We start from the raw sequence: 15,215 nt of genomic DNA on the forward strand, positions 1-15,215 counted from the left end.
GCGTGTTTGTGACATCAAACCAGGAACTGATAATGTTGATATTATCTTAGACCGCAAAGCTATACCTCTAAATACACTTTTACCATTGAGCCGCTATGGCCGCTAGACTACATGCACGTGCTACGCACTTTGTACGCTATTTGCGTACAGAGTCCTGCACATGGTACGCACTTGGCGTACACACGCCGCGCTGAGTGTACGGAGTACACACAGCGAGCGCACACACAATTGATAACCTTTTAACCTTGTTAATGATACAATGTAATGATATGCTTACACTTTAAACCCTTAACAGTAAAGTACTGCAATGATGTTATACCTTTAAACCTTAAGTAGCGCTGGCGATACAAAGTACCCGCAGTGCGTACACCTTATAGATGCTTTACACCCTTAATACAGATAAACCTACTTTAAGAGCCCATGCAGGAAAGTGAAAACACAACACTGATTTATAGTTGCAACCACAGGGTTCTAAGGCCTCAGTGGATTAATTCCAAAAGGTAAAAACAATACAAATCATACACTACAGGCTAACAAGTAAATCTAAACAGAATAATAGCTACAGAGAATATACATACGTGAGAATGTTCGCAAGCGCAACCCGAGTCGGTCCTCCGCTGGTCATACAGATAGCTTTCAGAGTCTTCTGACCGGCTAAGCAACAACGGGCTTTTTATACACAACATACATACACAATACAATGATCACTGTAATCTCATTGTCCATTGGACACAGGGATCTGTCTCCACATTACAGAAAAGGTCATAGGTGGATTTGAAAGGGTGGGCGATGTCTTTCCCCAACTGCTCTTGTGGGTGGTATCTTCTGGATTCACGCCGCATACATAAAATACAGTAAATACAGTTAATGTTCATATTCTACTTTTGTACATAACTATACGCAGGAACAAGCGATCTTTCTCTAACTAACATCGGAATGTTACCCTCAAAATACCCTACAGCTGGATACTAGACATCACCTTCCAACCTTTATCAGACCCTCCCTATCATCTAAAAGCTGATCTCTCTGTCCAGGAACTGTTTAAACTATTACTACTCGCTGACATGGTCTAGGGGAACTATATCTACAATGTACACTATTTGGGTTAAATATGTAATGTTCTAATAACCCGCTATGCGCTCACAAACTCTACCGTAAATGCGCATACCACGCGCTAAGGCGTATGGCCGTGTAAAGCTCCGTTACGCAAATTGCGGATATGCGCACGCACAGCAGAGCGAGTGCACGCGCAGCGGGCATGTGCATGGGGTTAGTATGTTAGGCATACATTACAATATTTTTAGACTTTGACAGAACTAAACGGACTGAGGTGATCGCAATCTAGGAGTAGGTCTGGAGCTACTCAGAAACTGCAAGGAAATACTTAATAGCAGAATTGCTAATCTTTCGTTAGCAATTCTGCTATTATTATTATTATTATCCTTTATTTATATGGCACCACAAGGGTTCCGCAGCGCCCAATTACAGAGTACATAAATAATCAAACAGGAAAACAGCAACTTACAGTTGATGACAGTATAGGACAAGTACAGGGTAAATAAACATAGTTACATCAGCAGATGACACTGGAATAAGTATCAGGTGGCAGAAGACTGCTGGATGTGGTACAGTTGAAGATTATTAAAGTAAGACAAAGGATAAGCACATGAGGGAAGAGGGCCTTACTCGTGAGAGCTTACATTCTAAAGGGGAGGGGTAGACAGACTGGGGTGACACAGATGGGGTATATGGAGAGTGTAGAACAGAGGGTTAGGATGAGAATGGAGAATGAGAATGGTTAGGATGCTATGCTAAGATACACTCCCAGAGGGCGGCAGCTTTGCGTTTGAATTGCTGCTAAAAGTAGCTAGCGAGCGAACAACTCGGAATGACCACCAATATCCCTATTGATGGCAAAAACTCATGCTACGACTTTGCCTGACTAATCCTATTTTTGCAGTATCGCGGTGGTCACACAGCGATACCTGTTCTATTGGCGCTACCTTGGTATTAACACACATAAAAAATAATAGTATTTGCTGCAACTAATTATTTCATTCAAGCTGTACCTTTTTTAAATGAATTTAAAAATATTTTCTTTATTTTGGTTTAATCAGTGGATCTGGAAGCACAAAAAGAGATTCAATTTCCACGCATGCTCCGCTGCCACACTGATAAAATAATGGTGAATTACAGCGATAAATACACATATCACTATGATAAAAGGGTATATAATGAATGGTGCTGTCAATGATCATGGGTACTATATTTTACAACCATTCTGACACCACTGTCTTAATTATACATTGACTTATATATGGTAACATGTGGTAATGTTTAAGGGAATACATATGTATTACATTTATTTTATGTGAGTAATGTGTTTGTGTATCCTAAATAGCAGTTTCTTGTAAACCTAATTTTCTGATAGAAATTCAAAGCAAAGATAATAGTGAGAGATACAGTAAAAACGTTTTCCAGCTGTGAGCTAGAGATGTTTTTAGTGATTACAGTGAGTGGGCTGATGTGTGGGTTCTGGCCCCTCAGTGTTAGCACATGCATACTGTACTTCTCTGTAGTGTTCTGCCAAGTCTTGGGTTGGTTTTGGTGCTTCAAGGTGTATAAATCTATAAATCTGTATATAAATGTGCATAAAATAATTCACATGCTTACAGGCAGATTATGGGGTAATTCAGAGTGATCGCAGCAGCAAATTTGTTAGCAGTTGGGCAAAACCATGTGCAGTGCAGGTGGGGCAGATATAACATGTGCAGAGAGAGTTAGATTTGGGTGGGTTACTTTTTTTCTGTGCAGGGCAAATACTGGCTGCTTTATTTTGACACTGCAAATCTTATGGGCCCTACACACTAGGCGATCAGTCGCCGAACTGCCCAACGGCGGATACGGCTGACGGGCGACCCGGCGGCGGGGGTGAGGTGACGGAGGCAGTGAAGTTTCTTCACTCCCCCCGTCACCCGGCTCCATAGCACTGCATGCTAATATGGACGAGATTGTCCATATTGGCCTGCATGCATAAGCGACGGGACACCAACAATTAACGAGCGCAGGGCCGCGCATCGTTAATTGTTGGTGCCTACACACTGCACGATATGAACAAGTTCTCGTTCATTAATGAACGAGAAGGTTCACATCGTGCAGTGAGATCTACCAGTGTGTAGGGCTCATAACTCTCTCTGCACATGTTATATCTGCCCCCTCTGCAGTGCACATGGTTTTGCCCAACTGCTAACAAATTTGGTGCTGCGATCAGGTCTGAATTACCCCCAATGAGTGTACCAATAGGTCCAGGGAGTTTACTTAACAAGAGCAAACATATATGCACCAGATTTATTGGGGTGTCCTATGTCATTTTTAATGAGTTTTTTTTTTTACCTCAGTAAAATCTCACAGTCTGATTCATTATAGAGAAATACATTCCAACTTTGCTAAAATGAAGGAACATCCCTGCTGATTGAACTCTCTAGACACCACTGATAATAAGCAAAACAGGATTCCCCATATTTTCATTACAAACAAAACTGTATTGCTTTACTGTTACATGCTTCACTTCAGGTCTCAGGGGAGCAAGGCTAACCTTTCAACTGCTGTCAACCCAAATTATTATAGTTTGTAGCCATTACTACAGGTTATGCACAAGCCAGGAGTAGACGCTACACAAACATCTAGAAATGTGTGACACGAATTGACCCCTTTGCATTTCACTACTTGATAAACAATAATAATCACAATGTTTGTATTACTCCATAACCTACATCATGTCTGAAGTATTTCCAAGGATGTATATTCCAGATGTCACGTCTAGCAATAAAAACTGTAAAAACATTTAATTATGGACGACACAAAGCCCTCTGTTTTCTGAGCACAGTAATTAAATAATGGCGTCTTTCTTAAGACATGGTCAAAATTATGATAGCCTGACTCATGGCCCGATATAGGAAATACAGATTCCGTTGACAACTTTCAGCTTCACACTTTTATATTTGTAAAGACAATCTATGGGCTGGATGGGTAGAAAGATTACTCCTTTACTTACTTAGGACTCTGTAGGCGTTATAATGTAAATAAGAGGTATATACTTTCACCTCTAGTAAAGGATCACTTTGGGAATTCTTAGGAGAATTGTCCAGCCAAGCATATGTTACTAGTGGGGAGTGAAGGCTAGTTGCCACCAACATAGCTGACAAATAAACAGAGCACTCATTTGTCCAGTTATTGAAGCAGCAGGTCCGTCGTATTATCTCAGTTGTGGCCTGCATTCCCAAGCCCTGTGTCCTCTGCTACAATCAACCTCACAGGACATGTAACCTTCCCTTCAACATGAAAAGCCTCCAAAAGCTTTTCTTTCCCACGATGCTGACACCATTCAGACACTGGTATGTCGCTGGTGTGTAATTGTTCTGGGATATATAGCCAACTCTACCACAGTCCATAGCATTTTACAATTGCGCTATGCTAGCTTTAGTGGGTTATAAAATTTTGATTGTTAGTGCAAGAGCATACAAGCGTGAAATATAGAGGTGGTGAATGAAAGAAGAGGATTATGTCTAATTTGCTTCACTCATTCTAAATAGATTTGCCTGTTTACTCACACAGGGCCTTATTCAGTCAGTCTGAAATGGGATTTGCAGAGTGATTTTGTTTTGTCTCAAATTGTGGTTTTCCTCATTGAACATGCAAAAATTTTAGCAATAGTGTCTTTTTTCCGCCTTAAACCTGATTTGAGACTGTGTCCGACCAAACAGCCATGGCCAGGGCTGGAATGGATGTGCAATTGCAGGTAGCCGGCTGCATATGATCGCAGTGGGTGTCCAGACTCAACCAGAGGACATTAAGGGTTGTTGCGACTGCAGAATCTTCTTTCCGAGGAGATTTCAGAGATCTTCTAGGCAGTGACGTTTGTACATCCCCTAGTTTAGACTCGTAGAACTCACCAGCCTATAATAGACGCTTTTTGCATAAGGCGTGATGTGCCTACCGGTACTGGGATACCACCTGGGCTTACACCACTGCTGGTAGTACGAGCTTAACCCTGGGTGACCTGAATCAATGCCGATAGGAAGGAAGGCCCAAAAGAGGAGAGGAGTAGTACAAAAATGAAAAGACAAGAGAAAGAGAATGACACTATGGTGCCATTGAAAATTGGAATAGCCAAAGATATAAAAACGGGAGTTGTCTCAGACAAAGACAAGGCTGATATAATTTGAGCTACAGTGTACAGAGAGAATGAGAGCACAAAAACACTGAAGACTAAACCAATGGGTGAAGCTACTGGTAGCAGGAGTCCGAAAGATAAGTAGGTGAAATTGAACACAGAGGAGACATGTAACTTACTAGTAAATAGACTAGGTATAATACTGGAAGAAGAAACAGATGTAAAATGTGACAGATTATGCAGCTGACATGGGGCTGGACACAGGAACACTGCAGTGGACAACAGCAAGGTAACCAGGCAAGGTATCCACAGACTTGAACTAGTACCAAGAGACAACGGCTCCCGCTGCAGCCAGGAAACTATGACCAACAAGGAATGAGACAGGCAGGGAATATAAAGGGAGCATGATACAATCGGGAACCACTGTCACGTCTAGCAAAGTTTGAGGATCCGGCAGCTGAGATTTGCCCGAGGAGGTAGCAGGCTGTGAATGAACAAGATGAGGGGGCTGGATATAGTTCCTTCGCATGGGACACGGAGCAATGAAGAACGTAGGCGGGGTTTCAGAGTCAATGGAAAGTATTTATTATGTACAGGGTTGAGGTAGAGACCCGAGGCTGGAGCACGATGGTTAAGGAACGTAATTGCGGATAAAGAACTGCGGACTGTGGCTTGAAAGACGAGCTTGTGATTAATGAACTGCAGAGCTGTGGATAGTGGTTAAAGACGTGGCTGGAGGCGAAGAACTGTGGACTGTGATTTGAAAGATGAGACTGTAGATGATGAACTGTGGAACTGTGGATGGTGGTCGAAGACGTGGCTTGAGACAAGGACTGTGGACTGTGGTTTGGAAAACGAGGCTGAAGATAATAATCTGCAGCCTGTGGTCGGTGGTACAAAGACGTGGCTGGTGAAGGAGATCTGTGGAGTGTGGCTTGAAAGATGAGGCAGAAGACCCGAGGTCGACTGTGCCCAAAGAGTCTTACTGGACCGGGTTTTCCAGGAGCGCTTCCACAGGCAGTAGCAGGCTAGAAACGGCAGGGCTGCAGCAGCAACAGAGAACCGACCAAGCAGGATCAGGAGGAACCAGAATACAGCAGGAATCCTGGGAACACAGGCTAAAGCACCTACAACAGGGTTGTAACTTGAAGCACTGGCATCCCTGTCCTAAACCAGACCCCTTTTATAGGGAGAGCTTCCCCTGGATTGGCTGGAAGAAACAGGAAACAGGAATAATGCTTAAAACTTGGTCTCCAACATGGCGGCGCCCAGTAATGCAGACCTTTTTGCAAAGCCACAATGCTCACTGCCCCTAGTCTCCTAGCAACGGCTCAGCAAGAGCGACCCGCTGTAGCGGCGCCCCGCCGCCATGAGCGGACCCCCTCACCACCGCTACTGCTGTCCACGGATCCGGCGCAGCAGCCCACCTCCGCCGCTGCCCGCACATCGCCAAGGAAGCCAGCCCCGCGGCCCCAGCGTACCGGTAAGACTCCGGACGCTGACAACCACAGTACAGCCAAGCCTCCCCTAATAAATGACCTCCTGCAGCCGTGCTACTGCACGTCCACCAACTTCCTGAGAGAGACTCATAGAAGTCTCCGGCGTCTCCTCTGCTTGGCAACCCCTTTCCTCTGCATCAGCCCGGTGTCCTGGTTGCCATGGAGACACAGGTTGCAGCCCGTGACAAGGGCATGGTATGAAGTGGTGAAATGCAGCTAAAATGGTCACCAAAAAAAGTCTCAAACTCATCCTCCTGAAGGGACCTGAGTTATATGTGCTCTGACCCTAGTGAAAGTGTAAATCTTATAATGATGACTACATACTGTTGGTCGTAAACCGTGAAAACACAAATTTATAGAAAATGTCTAAAACTGATGCAACAGTGTTTTAGAAGTGATTTGACACTACACTATACGGGGTAAATTTTCTAAGCTCTGTGTTTGCCCAAGTTGGTAAACACGGGAGTGTTAGGGCATTTTTTAAAACACGGAAGTTTACTAAAGAACAAACACGGGAATGTTTGTTCAAATAGAAGTACAAAGTACAGGTGGAATAGACATACGATTAAATACACCATCGGCCAAACTTGGATGTACTTTCCATAGACAACACTGAAACAGAGGAATTTACCTAGAATCATTTCTGCAAACACACACTGAATTGATAAAACTCGGATCAAAATGCACTTTTCAAATAGACGTCCCTCATATCAGTGAGATCCATTCACTGCGCGGCGTGCGCGCTTCTCTGTTAAAATGTGTAAAAAAAGAGCCCAGGGCTCTTTCAGGTACCAGCTGGCCCTTTAATGCCCTGCATGCTGGTACTTGTGGTTCTCTCAAATTGTGGTTTTGCTCATTGAACGTGCGCATATTTTAGCAATAGTTTTTTCCACCTTAAACGTCACTTGAAACTATGGCCCTCATTCTGAGTTGATCGCTAGCTGCCGTTATTTGCAGCGCAGCAATCAGGCAAAAAAGCGGCACTTCTGCGCATGCGTAAGGTGCGCACTGCGCACACGCAACGTACTTTCACAAAAGCCGATGCAGTTTCACACAAGGTCGAGCGACGCTTTTCAGTCACACTGCTGATCGGTGAGTGATTAACAGGAATGGGGCGTTTCTGGGAGGTAACTGGCCGTTTTCAGGGAGTGTGCTGAAAAACGCAGGCGTGTCAGATACAAACGCAGGCGTGCCTGGGGAAACGGGGGAGTGGCTGGCCGAACGCAGGGCGTGTTTATGACGTCAAAACAGGAACTAAATAGTCTGAAGTGATCGCAAGGTAGGAGTAGGTCTGCAGCTACTCAGAAACTGCTTGAAAAAATGTTGATGCCGTTCTGCGATCCTTTTGTTCGCACTTCTGCTAAGCTAAGATACACTCCCAGGGGGCGGCGGCTTAGCGTTTGTACTGCTGCAAAAAGCAGCTAGCGAGCGATCAACTCGGAATGAGGGCCTATGTCCAACAAAAAGGCCGAGGCTAGGGCTGGAATGGGTATGCAGTTGTAGGAAGCTGGCTGAGTATGATGGGGGACCCCTGCGTCTCCCCACTCCCGTATTTTTAGAACCAGGACCAGTCCAAGCACCCAGTGCTGGTTCTTTAAATACAGGGGGACCTCATGGAATTATTCCCTGTATTTTTAGAACAAGAACCGGATCAAGGAGCCCAAGCCTGGTTAAGCTTATGGGGGGGGGACCCCACGCATTTATTTTTTTATATTCTTTAACATTTTTTTTTATACACATTTTAACAGAGAAGCACTGCACAGATCTTGCTGATCTGTACAGGTTCCATGTACGGGAGTGTTTGGCCGGCAAACACGGCAGCCAAGCACGAGTGTAAACACCATCGAAAAACACGATTAACTAAAACACAGGAACATAGTAAATGTTGTGTGATAAATCTCCCCATTCATCCTGAGAGCAGCGGAGCACACTGGTGGCTGGTCTCTGTGAGAAATCAGCCACCAATGTGGTAGCAGCAGGGCTCCCGCTATGGCTGGGGCTGACCCCATTTATCATAGCGATCAGGATCTGAGGGTAACCTAGGCCATCCAACACACACAGAAACATTAAAGTTATGTTTTGCCAAAAAACCTTCCTCATAAAGTTCAGTAGTTGTACAACTATGAAGTTCAGTTAAAATCTACCTAATATCTCGTGTTTTATGTTTTGTATACAGGGCCAAACAATAGAACAGGCTACTATATTTTCTCAACAAATACGTCCACCTTCCCAGCCTTACACAGGCATTCAGCAAGCACAGGTAACTCTCATGAGGTATGGGTCATGTGTCAGATGATGTTTGTTTTTACCTTAAATTCTGATTCTCATTGGTTCTATTTTGCTATAATTTGAACATCCTGTTTCTGTACACTTCATACTCTACAGATTTATTTAAGGATGGACCTCCGTGCTCTGAGACAAGCCAGACAGCGGGACAAGAGTGTGGGGTTTAGCAGTGCATGAGGGGGTGGAACTAAGTCCTGGGGCAATGTAAAAAAACAACAACACATTGCTGACTCTGTGTCATCAATGGCAAAAAAACATTCTCTCTCTACCAATGATGGCAAAATCATAGCCCAGCGGTGGCAAATCATTAATGGTTGTTCCCACAATGGTCAATGGCTAGATTTATTATTTATCTACCCTTGATTTATTTATTGTTATTATTTATATTATTACCAGTTATTTATATAGCACACATACAGTATATTCTGCAGCACTTTACAGGGAATGGCCCTCATTCTGAGTTGTTTGCTCGTTATTTTCCTTCGCATCGGTGCGATTTTACGCTAACTGCGCATGCGCAATGTTCGCACTGCGGCTGCGTCAAGTAAATTTGCTAAGAAGTTTGGTATTTTACTCACGGCATTACGAGGTTTTTTCTTTGTTCTGGTGATCGGAGTGTGATTGACAGGAAGTGGGTGTTTCTGGGCGGAAACTGGACGTTTTATGGGTGTATGTGAAAAAACGCTGCAGTTTCTGGGAAAAACGCGGGAGTGGCTGGAGAAACGGGGGAGTGTCTGGGTGAACGCTGGGTGTGTTTGTGACGTCAAACCAGGAACGAAACTGACTGAACTGATCGCAGTGGCAGAGTAAGTGTCGAGCTACTCAGAAACTGCTAAGAAATGTCTATTCGCAATTTTGCGAATCTTTCGTTTGCAATTCTGCTAAGCTAAGATACACTCCCAGAGGGCGGCGGCTTAGTGTGTGCACTGCTGCGAAAAGCGGCTAGCGAGCGAACAATTCGGAATGAGGGCCAATATTTGGCCATTCACATGAGTCCCTGCCCCAGTGGAGCTTACAATATATATTCCCTACCACATGTACACGCACACACATTTGCGCTAGGGTTAATTTTGTTGGGATCCAATTAACCTACCAGTATATTTTTGGATTGTGGGAGGAAACCGGAGTATCTGGAGGAAACCCACACAAGTATGGGGAGAATATACAAACGGGAAATGCCCCGGTGTTCCTAATCCCCACATTAGAAAAATTAGTTTTAGAACTAGACTGGATGGGTTGTTTTCCACAATAATGGAACCCTCAAGCATGGTGTCACCTGCTACAGTAAAAAACATGGTCAGTGAGTGGCTAGCACGTCTCTGTGAGTAGGATGATAGATCAGTATCTTACCCACCCCCCAACCCAGACACTACCAGCCCTGTACTTAAATAAGTGTAAGCTCTGTATGATCTCACGGCACGTGGAGAGTGAGACTTGACTAATTACTAAGATTGGGAGTACTGGAGTGACCACTTTTGTCCCTAAGACCCAGCCTATTAGTCCAAAAGTCAAGGGAGATGTGCCAAGCCTTGGGGACTGATAAAACGGAGCTCATTATTTTTCAGTTTATCTCTCTACACTTTATCACTCTCCAAGTCTCCCCTAAACAACTAGAAACACATACACACACACACACACACACACACACACACACACACACACACACACACACACACACACACACACACACACACACACACTCCTAAACCTTGCTTCACAACTTTAAAAAATATTAAATAAAATGTTCTGAACCTTCTTATTGGTTTGTCATGGTCCAAATATGAAATTAAATCTTCCATCTTCTTATTTGTTCTGTCATCGTCCAATTTGGGAAATTAAAAAAACAAAACATACCCATTACAAACAACCCATCCTCCCAGTACGAGCCACTGCCACTTATTTATCAGTGCCATTCAAAATCCCCAGCATTGCCAAATATACAGTATTTGTCCATCCGTGTGGTGACTTACTAAACATCCAGTCGTCAGACCATGTTATTCTGACACCTACTACGCATCCAGTTATATATTTACATTTACTATTCATCCAGTCGTACATCTGTCAGCCATAACATTAAAACTATCTGCATAATATTGTGTAGGTCTCCCTCGTGCGGCTAAAACAGTTGTGATCCGTCAAGGCACAGACTCCACAAGACCTCTGAAGGTGTCCTGTGGTATCTGGCACCAAGACGTTAGCAGCAGATCCTTTAAGTCCCGAAAGCTAAGAGGTGGGGCCACCGTGGCTTGAACTTTGTTTTTTCAGCACAAGTCGGTTTGAAATCTAGGGAATTTGCAGGCCAAGTCAGCACCTTGAATTCTTTGTCATGTTCCCCAAACCATTCCTGAACAATTTTTGCAGTGTGGCAGGGCGAATTATTATTATTTTATTTACTACTGTAATTAACAGTTTCTTATAAAGTGCAGCATGTTCCTTTGCACTTTAAATTTGGAACAACCGTAATAGAACAAAACTGGGTAATAACAGATAGACATAGAGGTAGAAAGGCCCTGCTCGCAAGCTTATTATCTATAGGGAAATAGCTAGGCATTGATACACAAGGATAGTACTACCTACCTATCAATTGTCCTGACAGATTGCAAAGGTTCTTAATGGGCTGTATGATATGGTCACATAAATTTTGGCTTGGGGTCAGGAGGATGTGAAACTGAAGAAGATAAAATATGTGAGGTTCTTTGCCGACTGTATAGAAGGGATATAGTTGTATGAAGGTTATGTGACAAAGTCTGTAATCTGATAATCTTGTCTGAAGAGGTGAGTTTTCAGGGAACGCTTGAAGGTTTGGAGACTAGAGGAGAGTCTTATTGTTCATGCGTTTGGATGAGAGACTCAGGGCCTATTTCAGATCTGATTGTAGATGTGCTAAATTTAGCACATCTACTATCAGTTTCTCTGACATTTCCAGCACAGGGCTAGTCAGGCCCTACTCCCCCCGCAAGGGTGCAAAAGCATCGCCCAGCGGCAATGTTTTTGCACCCGCTGAGTATCTCCCTGCCAGCGCACTGGCAGGGGGCTAACCACTGCATCCTGGGTTGCAGCGGCTGTGTGTGACTTCACACAGCCGCTGCGGCCAGCCCCCGCGGCCAGCCTCCGCAATGGTCCGGATATGCCCGCGCTATTGGCACGCCCCCTCCCGCCCTGCAACCGCCTCTGCCTGTCAGTCAGTCAGAGGCAATCGTAGCCCTAAAATGCTTTTAGCATCTCACTGGGCTCCGGAGGTGCACGAGCGCACTCCACAAAGGAATTCAGACTGCGATCGCTGCAGCAATCCAGTCTGAATTACCCCCTCAGATCTTGTGTAGGGCAGAGAGGTCGGGTAAGGAGATATTTTGAGATGAGTAAATAGATGTATGTTGGTTCAGTTTGGTTAATAGCCTTATGTGTAAGTAAAATAATTTTATATTGAATACTGTAGAATACCGGTACCCAATGGAGAAACTGACAGAGCAGATCAGCTGTTGGTGAGGAAGATTAGCCTCACAGCTACTTTCAAAATGTTTTGTAATGGGGAGAGTCTATTTTTGGTAAGACTATAAGGACACTATTGCAGTAATCAAAGCGGTATATAATGAGTCCATGGATTCGTTTTTGCTGTGTCTTGTCAAAGATATGGTTGCATTTTGGATATGTTTTTTAGATGTATTTAACATGATTTTGAGACATATTTGAGATATTCAATTGTTTGAAAAGTCGGTTGGGAGTCTATTAGATAGGAAAAACAGACACCCAACTGACTTTTCAAACAATTTAATATCCCCCATTGAATGTGGGTAAAAAAGGACAATTCAAAGTCAAGGATGACACCTAGGCAGCGAGGTAGGGTTGATTGTTGAGTTATCAACAGTGATAGAGATATTAGGTTGGTAACTACTATTGGCCACTAGAAATATAATTAATTCTGTTTTGAAAATATTAAGTTTGAGGTGGTGAGATGCAGGGACGGACTGGGGGCCGAAGTCGACCATGCCATGAGCGTGCACATGACAGGCATGTGTGCGCACATGCAGGGGCACGCGCGCTACAAAAGGGGGCGCGCGGACACCACTGACGGAGGCGTGTCAAGAGTCAGGGTGCGTGAACTCGCGGCATGCCTCCATTCCCATGGAGATGGGCAGTGGAGTGACCAGAGCAGAGAGCCGGAGGCCGCGCTGTGCATGGCCTTCCCGGGCTCTCTGTATGACAGGACTGGCCCACCAGCTCATCGGCCCTTCTGGCATTTGCCAGAAGTGCCAGATGGGCAGTCCGACCCTGGCGAGATGACATCCAAGATGAAATGGCAAAAAGGCATTCAGTGACACGGACCAATACAGATGGTGACAAATCTGGGGAGGATAGATAGATTTGAGTATCATCCGTGTACAGATGATACTGGAATCCGAAAGAACTGATTAGTTTGCCAATAGATGTTGTATAGATTGAGAAAAGCAGAAGACCTAAGAGTGAGCCTTGCGGTACTCCAATTGATAGAAGAAGAGGTGGATTCACAGAAACGGACACTAAAAGAGTGATTAGATGGGTAGGGTGAGAATCAAGAAAAGGCTGTGTCCTGAAGACCTACGGATTGTATGAGAAGGAAGTGCTCAACAGTGTCAAAAGCAATAGAGCACAGGTTCTCAAACTCGGTCCTCAGGACCCCACACGGTGCATGTTTTGCAGGTCTTCTCACAGAATCAAAAGTGAAATAATTAGCTCCACCTGTGGACCTTTTAAAATGTCAGTGAGTAATTAATACACCTGCGCACCAGCTGGGTTACCTGCAAAACATGCACTGTGTGGGGTCCTCAGGACCGAGTTTGAGAACCCCTGCAATAGAGGGATTTAGAAGAATAAAAAGTAATGGCCTTTAGACTTAGCAATGATCCGATTATTAACTACCATAGTCATTGCTGTCTCTGTAGAGTGTTGGGAACGGAAGCCTGACTGAAGTGGGTCCAATAAGTTGTGTGAGTTAAGAAAGTAGGTGAGGCTAGTGTAGGCAAGTCTTTCAAGTAGCTTGGAGGGGCATGGGAGCTGAGAAATGGGATGGTAGTTTGAGACAGAGTTAGGGACAGATTTTTTGTTTCTTGCGCAGAATAGGAGTAATCACTGCAATCTTGAACAGTGATGGAAAGACACCACTAGAGGGAGAGAGATTACATATTTTAGTTAAGGTTGGGATGAGCACAGAAGACAGAGCTTTACTGATTTGTGAGGGAATGGGATCAAGAGTAAAGGCAGTAGAGTAATAGGACGGGATGAGTGTAGATTCTTTTGCTGGCTCAAATCAAAGAGAAGGTACTAGAGGGCTAAGGTAGGAAACTGAGCAGCCACTGGCTTTGGTAGAGCATATAATTTCATTTTGTAGTTTAGCAATCTTGTAAAATAGGAAGCAAGATCTTGTGCACGGATAGTGGCTAATGGGTTTAGTGAAGGTGGAATAAGAAGTGATTTAGATGTATTAAAACGTTTTTGAGGTTAGACGCTTGAGCAGAGATGAGAGATAGGAAATATGTATGTTTAGCAGTGTCCAGAGCATTATGGTAAGAGTGGTAGATAGTCAAGATTTACGGCACTGATGTTCTACTTTACATAAGGATTTTGTAGGTGTCTTGTTAATTTAAAGATCCACAGTTGACATCTAAGTCTACATGGAGTGTGATGGGTAGCTGGAGCCACTTCATTGAGGGCTGTTTCTAGAGTCTGGTTCAGGTGTGATACAGCAGTCTCAGGAGAGGTGAATGTAGAAATTGGTAGGAGCAGTTGTTGCAGAGAGGTGGATAGCTGTTGCAAATTAATAATGTTAATATTTCTCCGGGTTTGAGGAGGCGGGAAACTTTTATCTGACCGGTTGTCAGGAGACCGCCAGTCACAATGACTATGCCGGGATCCCGGCGTCTGAAAATTCCGCTGGTTGGCATACTGACCAACAGGGACTATTCCCACTCGTGGGTGTCCACGACACCCATAGAGCATGAATAGCGAGCCCGCAAAAGGGCTTCGTTGCGCTTGCCCCCCTGCCAGCCATCCATCAGCTGGGAGCCCACCATCGGTATTGTGACCGGCGGTCTCCTGACCGCTGGTCACACATACCTAACGCAAGGAGGCTTGGTAGACTTCAGTGACATTGATTTTGAAGTGGAGGACAGCATGTTGGTAATAAGGTTGTTATCCTGCTGATTGAGGCAAGTGCCATCAGGGAATACCATTGCCATGAGGGAGTGTACTTGGTGAGCAACAATGTTTTAATTACAGTAGGT

At 44.4% G+C, this 15,215-nt stretch overlaps 1 protein-coding gene across 8 annotated transcripts in view; it reads left to right on the top strand.

The window, feature by feature from the left end:
• MED12L (mediator complex subunit 12L) overlaps window positions 1-15,215 on the top strand; it is a 1,138,385-nt gene that overhangs the window by 1,006,913 nt on the left and 116,257 nt on the right. For 6 of the 8 annotated variants that reach the window (XR_010175887.1, XM_063916058.1, XM_063916057.1 and 3 more), the window contains one exon: window positions 8,849-8,932. The exons of 1 other annotated variant lie outside the window; for it this stretch is intronic. Coding sequence is in view for 6 of the 7 variants with exons in the window: in XM_063916058.1 (XP_063772128.1) it covers window positions 8,849-8,932 (84 nt within the window). In the remaining variant the exon portion in view is untranslated. Of the gene's footprint in view, window positions 1-8,848; window positions 8,947-15,215 lie in introns of all 8 variants that reach the window. One more of the 8 variants, XM_063916060.1, reaches the window with a different exon arrangement.

Source organism: Pseudophryne corroboree, chromosome 4, assembly GCF_028390025.1.
Source record: "Pseudophryne corroboree isolate aPseCor3 chromosome 4, aPseCor3.hap2, whole genome shotgun sequence".
Classification (NCBI taxonomy): Eukaryota; Metazoa; Chordata; class Amphibia; order Anura; family Myobatrachidae; genus Pseudophryne; species Pseudophryne corroboree.